Source organism: Mobula birostris, chromosome 7 (genome assembly GCF_030028105.1).
Source record: "Mobula birostris isolate sMobBir1 chromosome 7, sMobBir1.hap1, whole genome shotgun sequence".
Lineage (NCBI taxonomy): Eukaryota > Metazoa > Chordata > Chondrichthyes > Myliobatiformes > Myliobatidae > Mobula > Mobula birostris.
Window position 1 is genome coordinate 165,722,751 of NC_092376.1, and position 27,795 is coordinate 165,750,545.

Here is a 27,795-nt window from a genome sequence, read left to right on the forward strand (position 1 = left end):
TATTGTGACACTATTGTGTTGTTTTATTCCACTGTACGGTAAACAGTTAGAAGCTCATAACAGATATTTTTAAGCTCAGTATCCATATAGAAAATAACAAGTTACAAAATTTGGAATAACATGGGTCTCTGCAGTTTAAAAAAAAAGACACTTTCAACATCGCAACTGCATGCATGAAATTATTTGTTTTAATTTTTTTTATTAGAAAGAAATATGAGAAGTGTGCTTATCCTGTGTTAGTGGATAGCGTAAGGGGACCTCGAGGTAGACTTTCTTCAGCTTGTACAACCACATCCTTATTCCAATTTTTACACTTTCTGATTAACATCTGAGATGTCTCTTTTTTCTCCCTTTACAAACTCTTACACATGCAAAGCACATATTAGCACTCCTGCTGTAACACAAACCCATAACAACTTTTGACAGTTTACTGAAATTAGTTCCCTAACACTCAGCCATTGAATCAAAGCAATCACCATCTACCTGTACATGAAAGAGAGAAGCTATGAACCTTCCGGGTTCTGGACATGGATACATGTGCATTTCTTTTTACAAGGGCAACAATCCAGGCAATACTGTTAACACATGCAAGTTAATCCTTTAATTGACAAGGACAATTAAAAACACAGCCAAAACAAAAAGAAATCCATCGAATTTCAACAATTGAACGAAGATGTGCGTCCTTTTTGTCAAAAAGTGTTACTGAAAGCATATGCACTGTGTTACAGTGGTATAGATAATAGGTAAGTGTAGCACCATTAGTGTAGTCAGTCTCTAGATAGCACCACTACCCAAAGGCAGCAATGGACAGCAACGGGTGAAGTAACACAGATTATATCAGAAGATTGCCGTCAATGTCCTCTGTGGAAAAAACAAACATAATATAGAAATTAGATTTCAATTCAGAATTAATTTACCGGTATCTCCTAAATAGCATGCTAAATAATTTGATATTAATGAAGAGCAAGCGCTTCTAAACAAAACCACCAGGCTGTTAAACTAGCATCCAGTTGAGCAACCGTAGTCGGAAATTAACAGTGTTTTTCTCTATCATAAAATTGGATATATTAGTCTCGATGGGGAAGCTTGACCTGCTGCCATGATAAAGCAAGCAACAGGGCTCTGGCTTGGGTCGGAAATATCAGATTTGTTATCACTGACTTTTATGATCTGAAATTTCTTTTGTAGAAGGACAATGGAAAGACATAAAAAATACTGTAAAAATTATATGCTCCAGTGCAGAATAGAAAGTATCAAGCTTGTTGGGAGGCAGAGTCTTATGCATGCAACATTGTACCTGCTCCCTAGGTAGTCATAAAAAAACAAATTGACTGGTTACCCCTCCAGAAAAGTAGGGAAGTTATCCAGACACTTAGATGTTATCCTTCAACCAAAAATCCCTAAAAAGACATTCCCATGCAATATGATAATGACTGGACAGAAAACAGAGCCAATAAGTCAAAGGTCCTTCATCAGAATTGGAAAAGTGAGAAATCCATTTAGTTTTAAGTTGCTGAGAGTAGTGGATAAGACAAAGGGAACATCTCTGTAAGAGTGAAGGCAAGGTCTCCAACACAATACATCATTTATAAAGCCATCTGACAGATAGATTATTGATGGCTTCATTAATCTGACATGTTTTCATCAACAGCACATCATCACGGCAACCTTAGCCTCACCTTAGAGATAGTTCCTTTGGCCTATACATACCTCCACTGAGTACCAGTTCATCCTTTTCTCCTTCCCAGTTCTAATGAAGAAATCTCCAGACTGAAATATTTATCTTTTCACGGATACAGCCCGAGCTGCTGAGTTTTCCAGAGTTTTATTTTAATCTCAAAGGTATAATATGTAGTGACACACAAAAAATACCAGAGGAACTCAGCAGGTCGGGCAGCATCTATGGAAATGAATAAAGAGCTGATGTTTCAGGCTGAGACCATTCATCAGGATTGGAAAGGGAGGGGGAAAAACACCAGAATAAAAAGGTGAGGGAGGGGAAGGTGATTGATGAAGATTTTTATTTACAACTATCATATTGTTTCTGAGGGAATTTGTAGCATGCAAATTGGCTGCTGCAATTCATTCAATACAGTAGTAATTTCACTACAGAAAAGCTTAATTGTCTGTCTTTGGCACGACCGGGATCACAAAAGACATTAAGGAAATGTTAAGCTGTTTATCTTTTGGATACTTGTCATAGGAGTTTGCTAATTTCAGTTCCATTGAGAGCCATAGAAATGAAAATCAGGTTGATTTTCCAACCAGCATAGTATTATCCATTATTTTTTATTATTGCCAGGGTGAGGTGGAAATCTAATCTGCACATAGAGGTACAATTAATTGTATACCCACATGCTTCTCCTGTCCAATCACCACCACAAAAACTCTCATGCAAGTGCAAAAAGTATACGAAAAAACTACTCCCATCTAAACCTGTTTATATTAAGCACGATTAGACCACTTGCTTCTTACATTTACTATCCTTAATCTATCGCCTGAAGTACTTGCTTAATACTCATTGCAAAAGAAGATAACTGCCTCAAGGTTGTGAACCGCTTATCAGCATTAAAAATTGCCTTAATCCCCTTTCAAAATCCAAATGCTGCTAGTGGGGAGTTAACTTCAAACTTAGCAATGGACTGTTTCACTTTCCTGCTGTCTTGAGACACTCACCCTCTTTGATGCCAAAACACATGGCCCACTCCTCCAGTGCAATGTACTTGTCATTGTCTGCGTCGCATTGCTGGAAGAAGCGAGTGGTGCAGTGCTCCATTGGGACAAGGGGAGCACGGAGAGGAGCCAACTCAGAGTGAGAAAGGTACCTGGATTTAAAATAAAGGCAGGTTTACAAGGTTTAGGTTCATTTGATAATGAATTTTTAACTGTTGCAAGGTGACCTGATGTACTAAACAAATTTTTAGACTCTCCACATAGGTTTCCCAAGTTAAAGTGATTTTGGGATTGACACCTTCTTTAGCCAGAGAGTGGTGAATCTGTGGAATTCACTGCCACAGATGGCCATGGAGGCTGAGTCATTGGATATAGTTAAAGCAGAGGTTGATAGATTCTTGATTAGTAAGGTCATCAAAGGTTATGGGGAGAAGACAGGAGAATGTGGAGTTGAAAGGGATGATAAATTACCCATGATGGAATGACAGAGGTGAATTGATGGGCTGAATGGCCTAATTCTACTCCCATATCTGGAGCTCTATTGGCAATTGGATAGAGCCGTGAAAAGGTGGGCACGGACATCATAAATTACGCCTCCTGCTTCTACATAGTACAATTGTACTTCATAATCTCAGAAACAGCTATTGGGGGCACCTTGTGCTTTCGCTGAATCCTTGCAAAACAATGTAGTAATGTAATTAGTGTTTCCAGCTCCACTACTAATTTGGGTCTACACAAGACCTCCATGTACAGAAATAGAATTGAGTACATACAGTACATTTAAAAAAATCAATCGAATCACTGGGGGAAAAAAATCGGTCAAGTTATTGGAAGTTCAATATGCCTTGACTGGATGTTCAAAGATGGCCAGGCAAGATGCTTGGGTTCTATAATTTCTTTATCCATTTTTGGATTGGTTCCATTGGCAGATACATATGAGAAGCCTCACGACTGTTCACATTTGCCTCGACTTCACTTACAGCAAGGTAGATGGAAACTAAACCTGTGATCAACAACGTGCAGCATTTCTATGAAGCTTACTTGTCAGCTGGGTGTTGGTCAAGTTGTCCAAATTGCCAGTGAACAGGGAAGATGAACATGTTGTAGTTCTTCTCAAAGTCATGAGCCAGAAGGTCCACTGAGTGTTCTCCAGCCTGCAGACGCTTTTCATTTTCATACATCTTCTTCACCTGTTAACCAGAACATGCAGTGGTGATGCTAAAGGACACTGGTGAGTCCCCGTTGGAGTAATGTGAGCAATTCTGGGTCTTTTATCTAAGAAAAGATGTATTGGCATTGGAGAGGATCCAGAGGAGGTTCATGAGAATGATTCTGGGGATGAAAGGGTTAACATGTGAGGAGCGTTTGATGGCTCTGAGCCTGCACTCGCTGGAATTTAGAAGAATGAAGGGGGATTTCATTGAAACTTATCAAATATTGAAAGGCCTAGGCAGAGTAGATGCGGAGAGGCTGTTTTTGATAGTGGGTGAGTCTAGGACCAGAGGGCACAGCCTCGGAATAGATGGATGTCCATTTAAAACAGAGATGGAGAAGAATTTCATTAGCCAGAGGGTGGTGAATCCGTGGAATTCTTTGCTGTAGATAGCTGAAGAGGACAAGTCATTGAACATATTTAAAATGGAGGTTAGTGGGTTCCTGATTGTCAATATCAAAGCTTATGGGGAGAAGGCAGAGAGCGATAATAAATCACCATGATGGAATGGCAGAGCAAACTCGATGGGCTGAACGGACCAATTCTGCTATTCCGCTCCTATATCTTACGATTTTATGTTTTGAAACCTGCAGATGCTGGAAAAAAAAAGCTTAATGGATCAGGTGGCATCTGTCAAAAATGAAGCAGTTGATATTTCAAATTGGACCAATCATTAGCAGCAGACCTTCAGAATCGTGGGACAGGAATGAAAGAGACCACACTTCTAGTCTTCCATAAAGTTGCCATTTCCCTGTCCACATTTCCAACTGGTCTATACCCTGCTGTATCCTTTGACAACCTTTCTCACTGTCCATAACTCCACCAATTGTAGTGTCACCTACAAACTAACTAAGCAGCTCATCTACATTTGTGTTCAAATTATTCACAAACAGAGGTCCCAATACTAAACATTGTGTAGCATCGCTGTTTTACCTATTTTATTTCGAGATACAGCATGGTAAAAGACCCTCCTGGCTCGAAGAGCCCACAGTGCCCCCACAGACCTCCAGTTAGAATAACACCCTTCCACCACTATCCTCCATCTTTTAGTTTTGAATCCAATCCACCAAATCTTTTCAGATCTCATCTGCCATAATCTTCTGAATCAGTCTCCCATGAGGTCTCTTGTCAAAGGCTTTACTATATCACATAGACAACATTCTCAATCCTATCCTCATAAATCATCTTTGTCACCACCTCAAAAACCTCAAAACTTGGTACAACATGACTGCTTCTGCACAAAGTCATGCTGACTATCCGTAATATGTCCATACTTTTCCAGATGTGAGTAGACCGTGCATTTTCTGTGCAGCTTTTACACTTTATTCTGCAGTATTATTATTATACCTTGTTCTACTCTAGCTCAATGCACTGTGTAATGATTTGATCTGTATGAACAGTATGCAAGACAAGCTTTTCACTGTATTCTGCTATAAGTGACAATAATAGGATCTCAAATGCTTTGCTCCAACTTGGCTGCCACTTTTAATAATCTACATCCCCATCCGTTATACCCATTTTAGGACAGTGCCCTTTCATTTATATTACCCCTTTTTGTTCTTCCTACCATAATAGTAACACTTTATATTTTTCACCGTTCAATGTCATCTGCCACCTATCCATAAACCTGTCAATGTCTTCTGTATTTGCTAATCATTATCCACCTATTTAGTAATAGCACCATGCTGAGCGCTACACTCCTGTGACATTTTGTGCGTGTTACTCTGGTTTTCCAGCATCAGCAGAATCTCGTGTCTTATTTGGCATTGTCTTATTTCCCACATTTGTTTTAACGCGTTGGAAAAGATGCACTTTTCTTGCCTTCATCTTCTGCTTCTCAGTCAGCAGGTTGTTTTGCTCATTGTCCCGCTCGTAGAGGGTCACCAGGACATTTTTCAACCAGTCACGCATGCGCAGAGGGAACTCAGCCAGTTCGCCATCCTGGCAGGGTTGAATGACTGCAAAGGAATGCAAAGGAGCTCATTTAGAGATATTAAAATATTATCTAATAAGACATTTTAATATATACATTCCTGTACTAATTTCCATGCTGTCCAAACCTGAAAAATCAAACAGAAAATGAGAAATACAGATGAATCTACAAAGACTGGGTCAAAAGGCAAAAATCAAAAGCTGACCTTTGCCAGCTTTGGAAGAGAATGTCCTCAGATCCTTAATCCTGTGGGTCAAACGTGTGTGCACGTCGAGAATTTTAGTTTGGAATCCATGCAGGGAAAGCAAGAGGAGGAGGCTTCTCATGCCCCAGCCTCTCCCTATGTTCACTTTCACCCCTGAAGAAATTATGCAGCAACTTGTAGGTATAGCTCTATACTGCCGACCAAAATGGAGTACATGACATCGGTAGCAATTTGAGGAAGAGTTAAGTGAATTGGGAGAAAGGTTGAAGCTCGAGGGAGGTACAAGGAAAAATAGGAAAATGAAATGGTGCTCAGTTACAAAGCCAAAGTGTAACAACATAGCAGCGCAAACACGAGGAAATCTGCAGATGCTGGAAATTCAAGCAACACACAAAAAGTGCTGGTGGAACGCAGCAGGCCAGGCAGCATCCATAGGAAGAAGCACAGTCAATGTTTCAGGCCGAGACCCTTCGTTGTGAGTCCTGATGAAGGGTCTCGGCCTGAAACGTCGACTGTGCTTCTTCCTATGGATGCTGCCTGGCCTGCTGCATTCCACCAGCATTTTGTGTGTGTTGCTTGTGTAACAACATAGAACGTCTTCAACTATGATAGAATTTTTTACAACTATCTCCCTTTGCTGAATGCATTAGTGTGAACTATGCTGCTTGAACTAAAAGTCATGGATCTGATGTAGAAAACATACTAGCATAAACACATTGGAAAAAAGTATCTATCTGCTTAAAATTTTAATGAGCAATGCATCCGATTAAAGGCTCATGCTTTTTTGTATATGATTTATGTAAATGATAGGGATGTGAATATACATGACCTAATTAGCAAGCTTGCTGATGATACTAAACTGGGGGTGGGGGGGTCTTGTTGATAGAGAGACAGGTCACACTGAATTAGTTATGGAGATGGACTGTGGAATGGCAGATGGATTTCAACTTAGCTTAAGTGTGAGGTGATGCATTTTGGACATTCAAATCAGGGTAGGGCCTATACAGTGAATGGAAGGCACTGATGAATTTTGTGGAACAAAAGGGTATGGGAATACAAGTGCATAGTTTGCTGAAAGTGGCCGTACAGATAGACAGAATGGTGAAGAGGATGTTGACTGAACCAGAGGACCTAAGTTATAGAGGGAGGTTGCTTGGCTACACTTCAGGAGAATGAGAGGTGATCGCATAGAAATTCATGAAGTCATGGGGGATAATGATAAGATGAATGGTCATAGTCTTTTCCCCAGGGTTGGGGAGTCCCCAACAAGAGGGTTGTGAATACAGACATCCTACCCTGCAAAAACTCATTTCATGGAGGTAGCACCATCAATTTGCAGGAGACTCCCGGAACTTCCGGGAGAGGTGGGATGTCTGCAATACAGTAGCTCCTTAGCAGCCGGCCGGCTAGTTTAAATAACGTTAGCTACGCTAATGAACGAATGACACCTGTTAAACTCACCTCAACATGTCTTTTACAGTCTTAACCCACCATGGGCAATAGAAAAGTCACTGTTGCAAACAGTGCAGCGAGCAACACTGTCATTATTTTTGACCCCTATTAGGCAGGGGTACACTTTAGTGTGGTCTGGGGTGATGTACGTTTTATATTTTCTTTTTTTTTGGAACACTCTGCCATGGTGCTCTCTCTCTCGCTCTCAGGCTCTCTCTCTCTTGCTCTCTTACGCGCTCTCTTTCGCTCACTCTAAAAAAAATCAATTTCTGGGGTATTGTATATAATTTGCGGGCATCAGGGAGCCACTAACAATATGCGGGACCTCCCAGAACTTACGGGAGAGGCGGGATGTCTGTGAATACCTGGAATGAGCTGCCAGAGGAAATGATTGAGGCAGGTATAATTCCAAATTTAAGAGGCATTTGGAGAGGTAGATGAATGGAAGGGGCCTGGAGGGTTATGGGCTAGCAAGGAGGATGATGTAGCTGAAAGACCTGCTTCTGCACTGTATTTACTCTATAACTCCATGATATTCCTAAGCAGAGCATTGTCTCATGTTTTCACTCTCTTCTTTCCACCCTGGTCTCTTTTTATTCCCTGCTGTCCGCTTTCCCTGCTTGTCTAACTATGTACAGCTTTCTCCCATTTCTTTTTAAATGGGCTACTTGATCCTTTCATTTGATTACTTAGTGGAATAGTAACACTTCAAATGTGATCATCAGACCATACCATATGGGAGCAGAATCAGTCTGCTCCATTTCACCATGGCTGATCCATTTTGCTCTCAGCGCCAAAATCTTTTGCCTCCTCCCTGTATCCCTTCATGACCTCACTAATCAAGAATCTAACAACTTTTGCCTTAAACTTTTACCTGTGGCAACGAATTCCATAGATTCACCATTCTCTGCCTAATGAAATTTGTCCTCATTTACCTTCTAAATGGACGTTCCTCTATTCTGAGGCTGTGTCCTCTAGTCTTAGACTTCCGCAGAATAGGAAACACCCTCTATAGTTCCACTCTATCGAGGTCTTTCAACATTCATTAGATTTCAATAAGATACCTCCTCATTCTCTTGTATTCCGGTGACTACAGGCCCAGAGCCATTAAACACTGCACATATGATAAGCCTTTTCATCCCAGAATCATTTTTGTAAACACCTTTGAAACCCCTCCAATGTCAGCACATCCTTTCTTCGATAAGGGATGCAAGACTGCTCACATAACTCCAAGTGAGGCCTCATTAGTGTCTTATAAAGCCTCAGCATTACATCCTTGCTTCTATATTCTAATTCTCTCAGAATGAATGCTAACATTGTATTTGCGTTCCTCAGCATCAACTCAACCTGCAAATTAACCTTCGGGAAATCCTGCACAAGGATTCCCAAGTCTCCTTGCACCTCAGATTTATAAATTTTCTCTCCGTTTAAAAAGTAGTTTACCTTTTCATTTCTTCTACCAAAGTGCACGACCATACACTTCCTGACATTTCCTTTGCTCCTTCTATATCAACTGCATGTAGTGACTTAGGTCAATGTCCACAACTTCCTGTTACGCAGTGCACAAGGTGAACAAATGATTCCTGCCTATCTTCTATGTACAGACCCTCTGATCCTCCTGAATTTGTGACCACACTGAGTTTCTGATACATGGATTAACTAGGTATGCTTCAGTTTCAAGTTTAAGTACTGAATGTTAGGCAGGAATTTATGTTCAGACCAGGAACGCAGACTCAGTCCAGAAACAGCAAAGCAACTTAAAGATCCCACCACTATTCCAGCCATAATTAGCCAGTGTACTAAGAAATTACCCTGCAACTTCCTGACTTGTAAGGCTTACCATAATATTTGCGCTGTTCACTTATCATTTAAGAAATAAGGGGTGCCTGTGTTTATAAACATAATTCATAGCAACATTAACTAATGAAAAAAAAGCTTCTGATCAAAGCAGCATCATCTTTAAAGCCGAAGTTAATCCCTTATTTTAAGAGGAAAAACTATCGTGGACTTTAAGGGATTAAATCGAACATCTGATGAAGGGTCATTAACAAGAAACGTTAAATCTGTTTCTCTCTCCACATGATCATCTCTATCATTTTCTGTTTTCGTTTCAAATTCAGGGTAATTTTTTTTATCATTAGAGATACAGCCAGTAACAAGCCCTTCCTGCCAAATGAACCCAATCACACCAATGTGACCACAAAGCCTGCTAACCAGTACATCTTTGGAATGTGGGAGGAAACCGGAGCACTCAGAGAAAATCCATGTGGTCATGGAGAGAACCTTTAGACTCCTTATAGGCAGTGGCGGAACTGAATCCGGGTCACTGGTGATGTATCAGCATTAACACAAACTACTACGCTATCATGCTGCATTTGCATAGATAGCTCTGCTGCTTAGATATTGCAATGCAGCATGAAATAAACAAGCTAACTTATGTGACTGTATTGGTGACAACTTTGTAATGGTAGAACAATAAGGAACGATATTTTCAAAAAAAAAATCTTTCTGCACGATTTTGTCTCTGTAAATATTCAGGAAAATTAAACACTTCACATACATTTGCATGGTCCAATGTAGTCCAGATGGAGCTTATGACCCTTTTTGGTGCCCTCCAATGCACATTTGGTTGCAAAGAGCTGGCAGGCACTATCGTAGGTGGTGTTATCAGTGCCACACACCTGGAGTAAAGTTAAAAAGAAACACAGAAATAGTACTGCTATGGTAATGTAAGAGTAATCCCCTCTTCACCAAAACACTTGAGGTTTGAACCAACTTTTAATTCTTAACCGGTCTAAGCTTGGAAAGTAAACAATACTAAGACTGATCTTGCATATTAGATTCAATACAGTATAAAACATGGTAGGATACACAAATGTTATCCATCATGATCCCAAGCCATTCCTATTGCTTGTTAGCTTAAAATCTTCAGCCCTTTTCCACACAAAGGTCACCATTACTGGTAGTTCTTGAATGTTCAGTAGCCGTGCGCTGAGCAATTCCCCCAATGCAGATTCCTAATCATGGGTTTTATGATGTTTTCTGCAGATGTTATGGGCACACAAGGCACAAGTATTATTAATGGCAACTTACTTGAGAGAATTAATCAGCTTTTTATTTTGTGTCATCCCTTCTAATAAATCATTTACGACCAAAGTGAAAGGATAATTATTTTCATTATTTCCATATCTCTATTTAGCAAATATTACCAGTCCTATAGATTCAATGTTTTATTAAATGAGAACTTTTTACACAGTTCAGACCTTTGCATCAAGCAGACTTGCACAGCCATTCAAGTCTTCACTGTTGCTAAAGAGTTGCCAATGTCTATCTTTTGAATGATCGGCTGGCTACACCACAGGAGATCGTTAGACTCCACATTCTGTGGTTTATTTTTGTCTTATATGTCACCAATGTCTCTTTAGAGTCTTCAAGTCATTACAGCCTAGAACCTCAGTAACTTCCCACTTTGTAATCTCCTCTAATTGGTGGGTTATTTTGGTTCTGCCTTACCAATCATGTTCCATCCTGTTTCACTTTCTCAGCGACTACAATGTTGGGTTTGACAAACGTTTGAAACTGACCTTCTCAAATTCAACAGTGCTGGGTGGACAAGTTGATGGATTCTGGCAGACACACATGGGCTCATTGTTCTCATCGGCCTCACATATCTTCCCTCGTTTGCAGTGGAAGTTCTCACATGGATCTAGGAAGGCAAAGTCAGATCTCAAACTTACATTACAGAAACACTGATTCATCAATCGGACTGTTGCCCTCAAGCAGATTTCCTTCCAAGCTATTTCACTTTGAGTGAGCCTCCTCTTCCATAGCAGTGTATTTATTCTATCTCTCCTTTTTTCCATCATGTAAACCAGTGCATAACAAAAATCAGATTAGGATTCAGTTATTTATCACATATATAATGAGACACACAGTGAAACGTATCATTTGTGCCAAAATCCAACTCAATCGAAGGATGTGCAAATGTCACCACACATTCCGGTACCAACGCAGCATGCCCACAATGTTCAGCGGAAGACTAGTAACAGAAATAATGCCAGCAAAACAAACCCCATTCCTCCCTCCCATACACACAGAGAGTCTTCCAGCTCCAGGACAAGCAGTCTCCAGCTTCAACCCTCCAGTGCAAACACTGGGTCTTTGACTTCCCCAGTGGACTCAACACTGGGTCTCAACTTCTAGACTTCCATGGTTAGAACAGTAATGTGAAGCATCATGTAGCATTCAGTATAGAAAGATAGTGTCGGAGTTGGAAGTGGGAAGGTATCAGTGATGTTCTGAAACTCAAGCCTCAAATTCAATGACTTAGATTGAATTGAATTTAGATTCAACAATTTAGATTGTGTTAGCCAGCAAAGGCCAAATCAGACTGATTTGCCTGCTTGCAAATTAAATTCTGGAGAACAGTCAAGCCACAGACTGGAAACAATTTTACTTACTTTCAGTTTCAATATCTGTCTTGGTATCATCGTCAGTTTCTTCAAAATCTCCTGTGGCAACTTGGACTGGATTTGCTCCGACTGGCAATGCCTATTTGAATACAAATCGCTTGTTAGCTAACTTGATTTTCTCATCCCACTTTGAACGTTGAATAAGGGAGGAAAGTCTTCTACAGATCATCCAAGGGACAAAATAAAAATCTGTACAAAATGTCTGACCAGATTGAATGAATGTTGGTCGTGGATAATTAGCAAAGGTTTAAACTTAGAGATAGTGAGATGGAAAAAGATACCGTCAGAATTGGGTTTCATATCACTGACACCAGTTGTGAAATTTGTAGTTTTGGGGCAGCAGTGCACTGCAATAAAAAAATATAAATTACAGTAAGATATATACATTATATATACATAGATATACATATACTGTATATGTAGTGCAAAAAGAGAGTAAAGATAGTGAGGTTGTGTTCATGGGTTGTTTCATTGTCCCTTCAGATAGTGAAGGAATAGAAACTGTTCCTAAAATGTTGAGTGCATGTCCTCAGCTTGGTGTACCTGCACCCTGATGGTAATAATAAGAAGAGAGTATATTCTTAATGATGGAGGCCCTTAATGACCACCTTTTTGAGGCATTGCTTTTTGAAGATGTCCTCAGTGATGGGGAGGCTAGTGCCTATGATGGAGCTGGCTGATTTCACAGAACAGTTACTGCAAAGGTAGGCAGGATGTAGCGGTGCAATATCATTGTAAATCCCATTCACCTTTCACTTTGGGGTACAGATTTTGGATTGTTTAGTCATAGAGTCATACAAAATGGAAACAGGCCCATCAGACCAAATCATCCATATCAAATATGTTTCTCAGCAAGCTAGTCTCATCTGCCTGTGTTTCGCCCATAGCCCACTATCCATGTACTTATCAAGAAGGCTTGTAAGTGTTATTAATTTGCTCACCTCAACTGCTAATTCTGGCAGCCTATTCCAAAAATCTAACACTTTATGTGAAAAAAATGCCTCTGATGTCTCCTTTATGCCTCTTGTTCTTACACCTATGTCCTCTTGTTTTTAGCACCCAATCCCTAGGGAAAAGACCATGTTCTTTCACCTTGTCTATACTCTTCATAATCTTATATAAGACCATAAGATATAGAAGCAAAATTAGGCTATTCAGCCCTTTGAGTCTACTCCATCATTCCATCATGACTGATGTATCATCCCCCTCAACTCCATTCTCCTGCCTTCCCCCCATAACCTTTGATACTCTTACTAATCAAGAACCTCTAAAACTCTATCTGGTCACCCTCCCAATCACCTAGGTCCCAGTCCTAAGCAACCTCCCCTTGTAAATAGGTCGCAAGTCCAAGCAACATTCTAGTAAACCTTTTCCACATTTTTTCCAGGTCAATAATTTCATATCTATAACAGGGTAACCAAAGCTGTATACAAGGCTCCAAATATGACTTCACATATTCATCTTATATTAGTCATGAACAAGTTCCTTGACCACCTCAGAAAGCACAGGAAATGCAAATTTGCTGGGGTTAACTATTGCGTCCGAGCTCTCAATGCTGCCTCCTCTACATTGGTGAGATGCATTGTAAATGCATCGTTGAACACCTCCGCTCCATTGTCAAAAGTGGAACGCCCGGTGGCCAAATGTTTTAATTCCCATTCCCGTTCCAACATGTCAGCCCATGGCCTCCTCTTGTGCAATCCTCAGGGGGGAGGAACAACACTGTGTATTCTGCCTGGGTAGCCTTCAACCTGATGGCATGAATATTGGTTTCCTTTTCCATTAAGAATATCCCTCCCCCTCCCTTCTTCTTCTATTCCCTCCTCTGGCCCCTTAACTCTTCTCACCTACCTATCAGCTCCTCCTGGGTTTCCTCCTCCTTCTCTTTCTCCTGTGGTCCACTCTCCTCTCCATCAAATTCCTTTCTCTCCGGTCCTTTACCTTTCCCACCCACCTGGCCTCACCTATCACCTTCTAATTATCAACCTTCCCCCCACCCCCACCTTTTAATTCTGTCTTCTTCCATCTTCCTTTCAAGTCCTGAAGAAATATCATGGCCCAAAATGTTGACTGTTTATTTATTTCTTTTGTTGCTGTCTGACCTGCTGAGTCCCTTCAGCATTTTGTGTGTGTTGCTTTGTTAGAGTGTTTTCTGAGCTGTACACCAATTACAGTTTTTACTGTTGTTATTGAAAGTCAAAGGATGGATATTAGTGACTGTCACAATCTTTTGATGAAAGTCCACTCTTCAAGGAAAAAAAAAATTTGCAAAATCCTATCCAAGAAAAATCAAGCACAGAAAAGGTATCATTGTGTGGATTTTAAGGCAATTATATTTAAATAATAAATTATTATCCTAAAAAGGCAACGTGACTCAAAATAAGAACATCTATAAAATCTGTTGGTTCTATAATGATTCAATTGGAGAAAGCTAACAAAAGTGGGCTGTTTACTAGCTTCCCATCTGATAAACATCTTTTATAAGTCGTACTGCAATGGCAGACATTTGTTAATAAGATTCATCAGTAATTCAAAGTACATAGTTCAAAGTTCGTTTATTATTAATGTATGTGTACTGTATACAACCTTGTGATCCGTCTTCTTGGAGCACAAAACAGAGAAACACAATAGAACCCAATAATAAATATATGCCCACAACAAAGACCATCAAACACCCAATATATGAAAAAAGAACACATTGTACAAACAATTAAAAAAGTGAACAAATAATATACAGAACATGAACTGCAGGGTACCCAGAAGTGAGTCCACAGCCAAAGAGCCACCTCCGCACTACAGCCAATCCAGGAGCACGATGGCTGCAGGCCACAGCCACAGAATCAGCTTAGCTCCTAAACAATTCATTGTTTAGGATCAAGGATCAACTTTACTCAGCATATACATTTATGTACATAGGTTAGGAATTTGCTGTGGTGTGTGGGAGCAACTTGCAATAAAAACTGAATCTGTTTGCTTTCCTTTTGGAATTTATTTAAATATCAAACTTATCATTATTTCAAATATTGCTTTACCTCTTGTTCGGTTTCCTCAACAACCTCCACTTCAGCCACAGGTTCCTGCTGTGAAATTGGGAATAATTTAAAAAACAGCTGTCAGACTTAAGGCAATTGCTTTTTGAACTGCAATGTGCTATTTTCAAAACTCTCATCTCCAATCTTTTTATTCAACATTCAACAAGCCTGTCTGGAGCCTTTGATGGAATGCAGAGATCAGGAGAAAACAAATTATAGAATATTCTAAAATAGAAAATGGAAAGGAACATGGAAAGTACCATCTAAAGCAATCTTCTTAAAATCCATTTATCTATTTATTTAGAGACCCAGCACAGTAACAGGCACTTCTGGCCCAATGATCTTACGCCACCCAATTAAACCCATGTCCACTTAACCTACGAACCCGTATGCCTTTGGAATGTGAGAGGAAACTCAAGGAGAAAGTACAAATTCCTTACAGACTGTGGAGGAATTGAACTTGGGTTGCTGACACTGAAATGATGTTACGCTAACCGCTACACAACCTCGCCACCCTATCGTGATTAAAAAATATTTGCTGCAGTGTCCCAAAGTAAATGGGCGTTGTTCTGAATGCCTGCTGGATTTGCACAGTGAGTTCATAATACATAGATTCAGTGCATTTACATTTGGAAAGAAACAAATAATTACCTATCTGAACAGCAAGTGCAACCTAGTCTGGGCAAGTGGTCACACATACTGGCAAATGCACTTTGCTCAAACTGCACAATCCCTCATCCCAGATGCTGCATTCCAGATTACAACAGCTCTGAACTTGTCTTTTATTGCAAGTACTTACAGGAGCAGCCAGTGCCTTGCCTGCAAGGCAGAGGACAAGAATGGTCCAGGCCCTCATTTTAGTGTTTTGAGATCTGAGGAGAAACAAAAAATAAGCATAAAATTTAATGTGTGTTCATACAAAAATGCTTTTACACAAAGCAATATACAGGAAATCAGTTATTCTTTTGATGCATGAATTCTCTACCTCATCATTTTCCTCACTTAATTATGCTCAGTTCTAAACCTGGAGGAATTGGAGGTTTTTAACAAAACTATTTCGTGAATTAGAATTGGATGGTGAAATTGAGGTAGCCAATGCCACAAGGTCAAAGTTCAAAGTGCAAGCTGTAGGATGGAGTTAGAGAGCAAGTGGATGAGGTAGCCTGATTTCAAGGAACTATGAAAAGGATATACAGTATTAAGGGATCTTTTTTTTTTGAAGGTCCAATCATTGTAGATTGTAATTTTCCATGCATGGAACGTATTAGTTCAATTTTTGGCCATTAGTCTTCCACAATGAGTCATTTACGATGTCTGCCTCAACTTCTCCGCTTTCAAATGAACTCATCAATCCCTTCAATCATTTGGTTTAAGATAGGTGACAACCTCAGCGAGGGACAAATTATATTTTCCTGTGTTAGGAAGTCATTTGCACTCCTTACAGGGGAACAGAACCAAAACTCGTACAGTTGGAGAAAAGCAGTTTCAGTGATAAAGACTACATTATAAGCACATCTGCTCTGCCAGGTAGATGTAAATTTGACGACTCTGTAAATTTGGATAGATACATGAATGGGAGGGGTATGGAGGTCTATGGTCTGGGTGCAGGTCAATGGAAGTAGGTGAATAATAGTTCAGCATGGACTGATAGGCCGAGGGGCTTCTTTCGGTGCTGTCGAGTTCTATAATTCTATCTAAAAGACTGCACTGCACTATATGAAGGAGAATCAAAGAATTCTTTAGTTGTCTAGTCATCGTTTATCCTCCAATCTACAGCATTAAAACAAATTATTAAACCACTTCTCTCTTTCACTTTGTTAAGTCATGCCTCATGTAAATTAGCTACCAGGCTCTCTTTCAACAACAATAATGTTCATTGTCAGTTAAGCGCTTTTTTAAAAAAAATTGTGCAACATATATTGCTTCTTCCATTGCCTACAATGTCTACAAAACTAAATAGGCTCCTCTATTTCTCCCAATCCCTGCATTGCAATGTCAGTAAGCTCTTACTTGATGAACATTTTTAAGGATTAGCATTATGCTAATCAGAACAAGCTCAGCTCACAATTTTGGTGTGCCCATGACACTAGCAAAAGAAGGGCAAGTAAAGACCTATCACCTTGAAAGCAATCAATGGAAGCATCTCCACTTCCTAAGGAGATGGAGGAAAGTGAGGCTTTCCCATCCCACCACCCCACCACCCCACCATCTTAGCTGCATTTTATAGGAGCACCATTGAAAGCATCCAGGTAAGTTGCATCCCCGTCTGGTATGGGAGCAGCCATGCATCAGACCGGAAGTCCTTACAAAGGACTGTGCGAACAGCTGAGAGGCTCATAGGGGCTCCCTACCATCCATCAGGGACATTTATCAGGAGCGCTGCGTACACAGGGCCCTTCGTATTATTAAGGATCCCAACCATCCATCCAGCATTCTCTTTGACTTTCTACCATCAGGCAGGAGACTCTGATGCATAAAAACAAGAACAGTTAAGATGGGAAACAGTTCCTTCCCTCGGGCTATTAGACTTCTAAACTATCTGCAGCATCGTATTCGAAGTGTCACCAGATAATCTGTTCTGTACCTTACAATACTTAATTTATACACTTCAGTTTGTTTGTTTATGTGTACTACAGTGCCTTACACCCTGGTTCTCAGAGAAAATTTGTCTCGTATGATGGTATACATGTATATAGTTAAATGACAGTAAACTTGACTTGCAGGAGGTTTGGGGAGTACTCTTCTGAAATTAATATTCAACCACTTCAAATAATCTCTCTTCTCCCTGACCCCAACCCCCTCAATCAGGCAGAAAATATAAAAGCTTGAAAATGCAACCATGAGGTTCAAGGAGAGCTTCTAACCAGCTCTAATTACACTCCACAAATGGACTTCTTGTACATCAATGAGATACTCTGTACCTCCAGTCTACCTTGTCCTGGCCCTTCAACCTGCAATGCAACTTGTCTGTAACTGCAACATGATATTCTGCAATTTGTTATTGATTTTCCCTTGCACTATCTCAATGTGCTTACTCTTCATAATGATCTATACAAAAACTTGCAAACCAAAGATTTTCTACTCCATCTCAGTACTTGGGACATGAATACAGTAAACCAATTCCAATAAAACTAATCAAAGTATTTAAAGAGCCTCCACACAGGCGGTACAACAGATTGAAGTCAGCTCCTGGAATAAATTCGGAGAGCACTGGCATTTTGATGGGTTCCATGTGTGATTTAAAAGTTTTATGGGAGGGTCATTGCAAGGTCACAGCTTTTCAGGAGTCAGCTGTCTGAATAGAGACTGCCTCAGAGCTGGGATATCACAAAGTGACTTCAGAGCCATTTACTTGCTGTTCTGTTTTGCTTGCCTCAAAGAAAAGGCTTGTTTCAATTCAAAATGCAGTTTTTGTGATAGAGGAGTAGACTCTTATACAATAGCAATCGAAAACAGTCTGAACATTTGACAGCAATGGCATCATATGAGAGCTCCAGTGGCATATACGGCAAATGGCAACTTTTAGGTTAGGATGTCAGATTGTTAATTTGCTTGTAGCTTAACTTTCTTATGTTTGCTTGTATATTTAATTTTAATATAATCACCTATATACATATAATTATTCAGTGAATTTTTGAGCAATTATGGTACAGTTGCTTCTGTATTTTTCCCGAAACTTCTTTGTTTTCAGTGGCAGGAGTCACACATCTGGAATCCGGCTATTTTTACAGGTTAATTGCTATCACTGACTGGAATTTGCTGTCTCTAGTATGAATGTGAGATGACCACAACTTCTTTTCTTTTCCTTTGCTCTCTCTGCTCCTCTTTGTTGTTCGTTTTCCGCTCTTGTAACACTTAATACGAGGGGTGATTGATAAGTTCGTGGCCTAAGGTAGAAGGAGTCAATTTTAGAAAACCTAGCACATTTATTTTTTAACATAGTCCTCTCCTACATGTACACACATCCAGCGGTCGTGGAGCATACAGATCCCTTCTTTGTAGAAGTCGGCGTTTTGGATCACCAGAAAGCGGTCCACAGCAGGGGTCATTGATAAAGAGATGAGTTATTAACTCTGAACTTTCTGCATAATCACTGAAAGAGTTGAGCTGCACGTGCATGTCACGAGAGCTGTATAACTCAACACACATAAAAGTTGCTGGTGAATGCAGCAGGCCAGGCAGCATCTCTAGGAAGAGGTACAGTTGACGTTTCAGGCCGAGACCCTTCGAAAGGACTAACTGAAGGAAGAGCTAGTAAGAGATTTGAAAGTGGGAGGGGGAGGGGGAGATCCGAAATGATAGAAGAAGCCAGGAGGTGATGGAGCCAAGAGCTGGACAGTTGATTGGCAAAAGGGATATGACAGGATCATGGGACAAGAGGCCTAGGGAGAAAGAAAAAGGGGAGGGGGGTAAACCCAGAGGATGGGCAAGGGGTATAGTGAGAGGGACAGAGGGAGAAAAAGGAGAGAGAGAGAAAGAATGTGTGTATAGAAATAAATAATGGATGGGGTACGAGGGGGAGGTGGGGCATTAGCGGAAGTTTGAGAAGTCAATGTTCATGCCATCAGGTTGGAGGCAATAAGGTGTTGTTCCTCCAACCTGAGTGTGGCTTCATCTTTACAGTAGAGGAGGCCATGGATAGACATATCAGAATGGGAATGGGACGTGGAATTAAAATGTGTGGCCACTGGGACAGGAGGCCCAGGGAGAAAGAAAAGGGGAAGGGGAGGACTGTATAACTCATCTCCTTTTACCTTAGGCCATGAATTTATCAATCACCCCAGCTGTGGACCACCTGGAGGTCCAAGACGCTGACTTCTACAAAGAAGGGATCCGTATGCTCCACGACCGCTGGACTAAGTGTGCAAATGTAGGAGGGGACTATGCTGAAAAATAAATGTACTAGGTTTTCTAAAATTGACTCCTTCTACCTTAGAACGCGAACTTATCAATGACCCCTCGTAAAACGATCATAAGCAACAAGTTTTATAGCTCATTCTTGACTTCTGAAAATCCTTTGGGCTATAAAAGTTATAATATCCCACACATCCCCACACATCCCAGAACTTCATCAGATCAATGCTTCCTTAATGTTGGAGGGACACAGCACATCAGGCAGCATCTAAAGAGGAGAATAAACAGTCGACATTTCGGACCTTGGGTCTGACTTGATGCTGTCTGATTTGCTGAGCTGCTCCAGCATTTTGTAGGTGCTGCTCAAGATTTCACCCATCTGCACACTCCCTTGTGTTTAATGTTTCCTTAATGACTATTTTGAGTAGTCAAGTGTGTAATCAGATTAAGACCTGCTTTGTACTTGATCCCTATGGCTTGCTTTCACAGAACAGTGCACTGATTCTATACATACAAAATTAACACATTTCAAAAGAAGATAGGGATCATTTATATGATGAATAATTTTAAAAAATTTGAACATTTAATAATTGCCGTGCAAGATTTTCACACGCATGAGGAATGAAAGACATTCACCGAATTAGGTGGGAGAAATTTGGCATTCTCAAATGTAATGGAACAACGACTGCATTAGCATAAATAATACTTTAATGATTGATTTACTAAGAGAAATGATATGATCGATATGTGTGAGTTGCAGCTGTTGGCTATTGTGGACTGGACTCAAACGCTTCATTTGGTACAGGGCAGACATGTTTACTTTCCATTATGTAACCGTGCAATGGGGTCTTACTTCAGCACTTTACATGCAAGACTGCTCCACACTGATGAGGTTACTGCATGCATGGAAACGTGTTCTGGGTGTGTTTTTAACTTGCAATAACAAAGTGTCAAAAAGAGTTTAGAGATGAGTAGATCAAATGAACTACCCACCAGCTGTGGCTTTCTCTCTGCCACATCTACTGTCCATTCATTTATGAAGATCCTTTAAAATCAAACATTTGAAGCCCATCCATTACATTCAGATTCATTTATTTATCACATGCACATCAAGACATACAGTGAAATATGTTGTTTGCATCAACAACCAACACAAAAATTGGATATGCCGGTGGAAGCCCGCAAGTGTCACCACACATTATAGAGCCAGCATAGCTTGCCCACCACGGTCAGCAGGACAACATAAACAACAAAACAAAACCACAGCAAAACAATCCCCTTTTCCCCCTCCCACCCACTCACACACACAGACAGGCTGCCTCTGGGTCTCCAGTCTGCACTGGACTCAGGGTCTCGCAGGCCTCAGGCCTCCAGCTTCCCCAACAGATTCACGTTCCATGGCTTCGACTCACCATCACTTATCTCACCCTGATGAACTCCAGCTGCTTGGGTCTTATTAAATCACTTTTCCTGATACTAAGCGCCTTAACTTTTTAAACAAAATCTAAATTCACATGGATGTCTTTTCCATTTTCTTTGAACCCCACCTGTCTTCCATTTGATTATTTTGACAATCTCACCAACAATCTCCCAATTATTTCTAAAAACAATCTGATAAGACTTTTGTCAGAAAACCAAAATACCTCAGATGCTAAAAATATGAAATAGGAGTAGAAAATTCAGAAAATCCTGATCAAGACAAGCAGCATCTGTGGAGATAAAAGCAGTCAGTGTTTCAGTTCAACTGCCTTAAAAATAATGAACCTACACTGACTGAGGCTTATTAAGGAGTTTCTTACAACAAGGGACTGAGATAAAAAGTAATGTACGTTATTTTCTTTATGATATCAGTTGTTAAATAATGCAATGACATTCACTGTGTGTGTGATACAAGAGTTGTTTAGTTTCTTGGATAATATAGTCACAAGATTTAACCATGTAATTTAAATAGCCCCTCCCCTATATTGACCATTTTGAATACATGTTTATTTAACTTCATTTGAACTGAATAATGAGTCATCATTAGACCACCAATTCTAATCACATTTTATGATTTGGTCACAGAAGCTAGACTGTTACTGCATAGCCATTGTTCAGCAGGTGATTGATTTACTTGAGAGAATTATTCTGCATATTCATTAAACAATTTTTATAATTTTTTTAGCCTTGTCAATATCTTAATTTTGGGATCTTACTGCATAAAAATTAGAATATATGTTTTCTTACAAAATACAAGTGACTGCTTCTTGTTGTCTGTAGAACTTTGGTGAAAAACAACAATATAGAGATTTGTTACATTTTACAAGATTTACAAGTAATGGAATGGCACGATATTCGTCAGTAGTGTGTATAATACAAAATATTGCTGGAAATAAGATAGTAAAGTAAAATGTACAGGTAAATAGGATATATGTCTATTAGGAGCAGAAAAGATTTTCTTTGATTTGAGATTCTTATTAAGCAGCATGTGCAAGTTCCCCAGAATGTGGACTCTTGGTGCCCACATAACTGAGGCTTGGCAGCTATTTAAGGAAGTCAGTAATACTTTTGGCATCTGGAGATATGCTTTGGACACTGAAAAATAGTTTGTCAAAAATGAAAATTTTCTTAGCATTGGTTTCTTGGTTTCAGAACAATCAGCTCATCAGATGTAATATGGTTATGCAGCAATGTCATCTGACATTCCCTTTTGCATTGTCCCATCTTTAGATTTTTCTTCATAACAGGAACCGACTGAGAGCGATCACCAAAATAGCAGAGACGTGCTTTAGCACAAACAAGTTCCAAACCACACAGTGCAAAAATTATACAAAGTTCACTTTATTTGTTGATGAAAAGCTTCTTCTACTGATATATTCTCTTACGTCCAAATAGAAATCCATAGAGCTAACTTGAACAATGCTAGATGAACAAATCAGGAGTGAATGAAGACAATCCTACTGGAAAGGTAACATTCAAAAAGTCAAATAAAATTGAAATGTTTGCTTGCAGCAGTTCTGTACAGAGCTGGGACATACTTGCAGAATCGTAAGAAAATGTACTAACACGTCTGAATTTTTACTGAGCTGAAGAATTATAATTTTACTTGAAAGATTTCAAAATCTAAAGCAGTTGCCTAAATGATTTGATTTATTGTTAATGTTTGAGTGGCAGAATAGCTCAGTGGGTTTAACGAAACTGAAGAGCACAAGAGTTCAAATTGTTCAAAATCAATGTTTAGCTTTACATCGCTGCTAGGCCATGAGTTTTAGAATCACAGAACAGTAGAGTGCAATGAACAAATCTTTCAGCCCATCTGTGCCATGCTGAACTACTATGTTGCCTCGTTCCACTGACCAAACCTCCCATCCATGTACTTATCCAAACTTCTTTTAAATGTTGAAATCAAACCCGCGTCCTCCACTCCCACCGGCAGCTCATTCCACTCTCACCACCTTCTGAGTGAAAAAGTTCCCCCTCACCTTCCACTTAAATATTTCACCTTTCACCCTTAAACTATGACCTCTAGGTCAACTCTCACCCGACCCCAGTGGGAAAACGCCTGCTTGCATTTATCCTATCTATACCTTTCCAGATTTTGAACACTTCTAACAAATCTTCCACGTTCTCCTACACTCCAGGGAATAAAATCCTAACCAATCCAACATTTCTTTATAACTCAGGTCCTCAATTCCTGGCAACATCCTTGTAAATTTTCTCAGTATTAGTTCTATGTTAATGAAATATTTGATGAGGTTTTCATGCATGTTGGTGAGAAATTTTTGGCATAATGACTATATAAAGTATGGAAAATGTGGGTCCTGATGAAGGGTCTTGGTCTGAAATGTCAACTGTTCATTCCTCTCCACAGATGCCACCTGACCTGCTGAGTACCTCCAACACTATGTGTGTTCCTTAAGATTTCCAGCATCTGCAGAATCTCTTGTTTATGAAAAATAAACACTGACTACAGAAATGGTCCAACCCACTTGAGGGATTGGTGGGTTTGAGTTATTCTGCCACTGTTCTTTTCATGCAAGCCTGTATTTTGAATAAATGCAAAAGTCACATTAAAATGACACATGATCAATGGAAGCAAAGTTCAAAGTAAATTTATTATCAAAGTACATATATGTCACCATATACAACCCTGAGATTCATTTTCCTATGGGAATAATCAGCAAATCTATAGAATACTATCTATAAAAGCATCAATGTAAGACCATCTAACTAGGGCATTCAAGCAGAGTGCATTAGACAACAAACTGTGCAAATGCAAATATAAATAAATAGCCATAAATAATGAGAACATGAGATGATGAGTCCTTGGAAGTGAATCCATTGGTTGTGGGAAGATTTCAATGATGGGGCAAGTGAAGTGGAGTGAAGTTATCCCCTTTGGTTCAGGAGCCTAATATGAGGGGTAGTAGCTGTTCTTGGACGTGGTGGTGAGAGTCGCTGTCTGTGAGGAGTTTAGATGCTCTCCCATTGACTGTGTGGATTTTGCCCCCGGGTGCTCTGGTTTCCTCCCACATTTCAAAGTTAGTAGGTGTGTGATTAGGTCTGTTACCATGCTGTATTGATCTTTATTTCAGTGGAGGGTCTTTTAACAAGGAGGGGTCTGTGAATATTAGCCATGGTGTATTCTCTCAGAAGCCTGTATGATTAATGGAGAAGTGAACAACAGATGCTCTGGCACACAGGACAATTTCTATAGAGGCCATTCACTTGCAAACGTTGGAAAGATTTGAATGAGCTGAATTCTGGGAGTGAAAATATATTTTCCTTTAGAAAGTGCAGCAGCTGGAGATCTGAAATAAAATCAGAAGTCGCTGGAAACATTCGGAGGATCTAAGATGGGAGAAACAGTTAATATTTCAGATGTATTACATTGGTGTTGGTAGATGTAACAGAGATGTTTTTCTTTGCATGTTTAGGGATCTGACGTATCCGATTTCAAGTGCTTAAAGGAGTACCATAAGAGATTTTGAAAACCTACAGGAAATCCTCTTTCCCAGGTAATTTCCTCTCACCCCCTCCTAGAGCCAACATGAACTGGGTTGATTTCGGAAGTTATGGTTACGATCTGAACAGGAGTTCGATTCAGCTGTGTTTCTGTGACCACTTACTGCAAAAAGCGGTCAGAAATACAGGGAAACTTAATTAATACCTATCCAAAATAAGCAACCATTCACGCTGTGAGACTCGAAAACAGAATTCCCATTCCTCCTGTGCTCTTTGCTGGACCGGCTCACTGGACCAGTACAGATTTAAAGAGGTGCTTTGGAAAGATTCCCCCAATTTGGGAACAGCATCTAGTATAATTCCCTCACGCACTGTAAAACCCAGAATCTCGCATAGTTAGCAGTAGTAAAAGGACTAATTCGGCTGTGAGGAATATAACACCAATTAATCATTCTGGCTTATGTACCATCGTCAATACATGAACTGTAACCGTATAGGGACTTGCTTTTCTCAATCCGAATTCCTTTCCGACTATATATATAGATTTCTGAACCACACTTTAAATTATCGAATTGACGTTCTAAAATTGTATTCTGTTTTTCACCTTTCTCCAATATTACACGTCTTACATATATGATATTCCACATATAGTGTGATGCAAAATGTATTAGGCATTCCAGATATTTCTAGTAAGTACGATAAATTGGCTTTTGATCTGAGTGCGGTTTATTTTGTTTTAACGTTAATGGATCGAGCAGTCTTGTCGCATTCGTAAGCAATTTTCGGCGCACTGCCTTCTGTTTTGACATGGAAATTGATTGAAAGGGCGGGGCCTGTTCAATATTAAATAGGATTAAAATTGTTCAATGTCATTTCCAGAACACAAGTGTAAATCGAATGAAGAAATTGTTACTCCGGATCCCATGTTGCATATATAAAAAACACACACAATAAAAAAAAACACAATAAATTTAAATACGTAAGAATTTAAGAAAGCTTCTATACATCGATTGATTGCATGTATGGTCCATAGAGTGACGCTAGATACAGGAATGTCTGTACATAAGGTGAGTGACAGGAAGTGATAAGGTAGAGGTGGAGTGGGTTAGTAGCTGGAAGTGTTGGTCAGCCGTACCACTTGGGGAAACTGTTTCTTGAGTCCGGTGTTCCTGGCGTGGATGTTACGTAGTCTCCTCCTCCTCCTGTTGGGAGTGGAACAAACGGTCAAAAGGAAATTGGATTTAGATTTCAAAACTGGGTGTGGGGGGGCAGGGGTGTTGATTGAGGATATGGTTCGAAAGAGCAGAGGGTTCAACTAATGCGTGGTTCGTTCAAAGAGGCGATAGGATGACGTGAATACGCTGACACTTTTGTCTCGCTCGTCGAGCTGTCGATCGGTCGATCGGTCCCGGAGCGGAGATACGAGAGCTCCACTTACAGCTGGGAGCCTTCACCTGCTGCTGTTATCTGGCCACAACCGAGTCACAGAACCTACCCAAAGCCTCACTGTGTTCAACATTTACTTCTCCCAACCGAATAGTAAAGATTGGTAAAATAAATGAGTGCAGAGTTACCACAATAAAGAGCTGCACACTAGCGATAATTACAGTACATTCGAACCCCCCCCCCCCTTAAATGCAGAAGTAGATGCTTTACAGAAACATTTTATTAATCATCCTCGCGTATACAGGCTTTTGTCCGGCAAACTTCCACATTTAAAGCAAGTCTACGTTGAAAGGGGCCAGGGACAAGTGAGGAAATACGTTAACATTGATGTGGATACAAACGTACTTCTTTACGTATATATCTAAGTAATTCTGATAAGGCTCTTTAGTTATAGATTAGATATTTTGAAAGGTGCAAAACTAGCGATTCACAGCGATTACCGGTTCGCCGCTTCTAAAGAAAACTACGAACACATCAAAAGAAGTTTTAATTACACCCGACAGTTTCTGGAAAGATGCAATCGGAAGGGCCTCTTTGTCGTCGAAGGAACAAGAATTTCACTTCTCTTCATCCTCGGCTTCGCTTGTCTGTGCCAACAGATTGTATCAGATTCTTCGTCGACTGGTCCCAACTCGAACGCAATCTCACTCACAGATCTTCTCTTCCCCTACTGGAACCCAGCCCTGAATACACAGGCTGGCTTACTCCCGCTGTTCGTCGGAGGAGACAGCTCACTTCAGAGAGTTCAGTTCGCCTTCCTCAAACAAAGGGCCCCCATTGTCCAATTAAAACTAAAAGCACCTGTTTCCTAACGGGGCTCTCGGAGGCTGCAGACTAAACGATTAAAATCAGAGAGGATCTGTAAAACTACGGTAACACACACAAAATGCAGCTCAGGCAGCATCTATGGAAAGGAATCTATGGAAGAGTCGCAGTTTCGGGCTGAGACCCTTCATCAGAACTGGAAAGGAAGGAGAAAGAAGCCAGAATCCATAAAACTACGTAACCCCGGTGCCTAGTCCATCAAAGGACAAGGAAGTTTTTATCCATCCTGTGAACAAAGCCCTTCAGAAATAAACAAAAATCCTTTGAAACATCGACAGTAGCAGGCAAGCGCTGAGAATTACAACGCATTTAAAGACCATTGAAGGCTGTGAATGGAAGTGTACGTGTGAAATGCAGAAATCAAAGTTTTAAGCAAAGCATCAACAAAAGAGTGGATTGTTAAGAAAATCTGAGCAAAATGGGCTGCAAACGTGAATGCGCCGGGAATAAAGTTTAGGAATAGTGTTGCAGTTTAAGACTAAGCGTAGATCATACCTGAGAAGGACGACCGAACAGCAGAGAGAGAGCACCAGGCTGACTGAGGCGGTGCGAGTGCTCCAGTCTTTAGTGCAAGCCTGCAGGAAATGAAGCAATGCTATCCCCGGCGAGCTGGCTCTCTTTCAGCCTCAGCCCTTCCCTCCCCCTTCGGATTGTTCTGAGTGGAAAATCAAAAGCATAGTTTACTAGTGGAATGCATCCCCTGTCGCAGACCAGAACAATCTATCGACAGCACTATTTGTATAGAT

At 40.2% G+C, this 27,795-nt stretch overlaps 1 protein-coding gene across 4 annotated transcripts; it reads right to left on the minus strand.

Moving 5' to 3' along the window:
• Positions 1-27,653, minus strand: sparc (secreted protein, acidic, cysteine-rich (osteonectin)). 4 transcript variants are annotated; one of them, XM_072264043.1, is made up of 10 exons: positions 27,545-27,653; positions 15,780-15,852; positions 14,981-15,025; positions 11,937-12,027; positions 11,061-11,182; positions 10,037-10,157; positions 5,708-5,844; positions 3,715-3,863; positions 2,677-2,825; positions 1-861 (listed from the first exon to the last, which is right to left on the minus strand). In XM_072264043.1, the coding sequence occupies exons 2-10, from the start codon at positions 15,834-15,836 to the stop codon at positions 833-835; spliced, it is 900 nt and encodes a 299-aa protein (XP_072120144.1). In that variant the 5' UTR covers positions 15,837-15,852; positions 27,545-27,653; the 3' UTR covers positions 1-832. The 4 variants fall into 4 exon arrangements, with proteins under 4 accessions (XP_072120144.1, XP_072120147.1, XP_072120146.1 ...); XM_072264046.1 differs by having other exon boundaries at positions 14,981-15,028; positions 27,545-27,649; XM_072264045.1 differs by lacking the exon at positions 27,545-27,653 and adding an exon at positions 21,478-21,538.
• Positions 27,654-27,795: the final 142 nt, after the last annotated feature.

Excerpts from the sequence above, each read along its gene's own strand:
- sparc (XM_072264046.1), bottom strand. The coding sequence starts at position 15,836 with ATGAGGGCCTGGACCATTCTTGTCCTCTGCCTTGCAGGCAAGGCACTG. Across the intron at positions 15,029-15,779 it reads GCAAGGCACTGGCTGCTCCT|CAGGAACCTGTGGCTGAAGT; the intron begins GTAAGTACTTGC and ends CCAATTTCACAG. Across the intron at positions 12,028-14,980 it reads TTGAGGAAACCGAACAAGAG|GCATTGCCAGTCGGAGCAAA; the intron begins GTAAAGCAATAT and ends GTATTCAAATAG.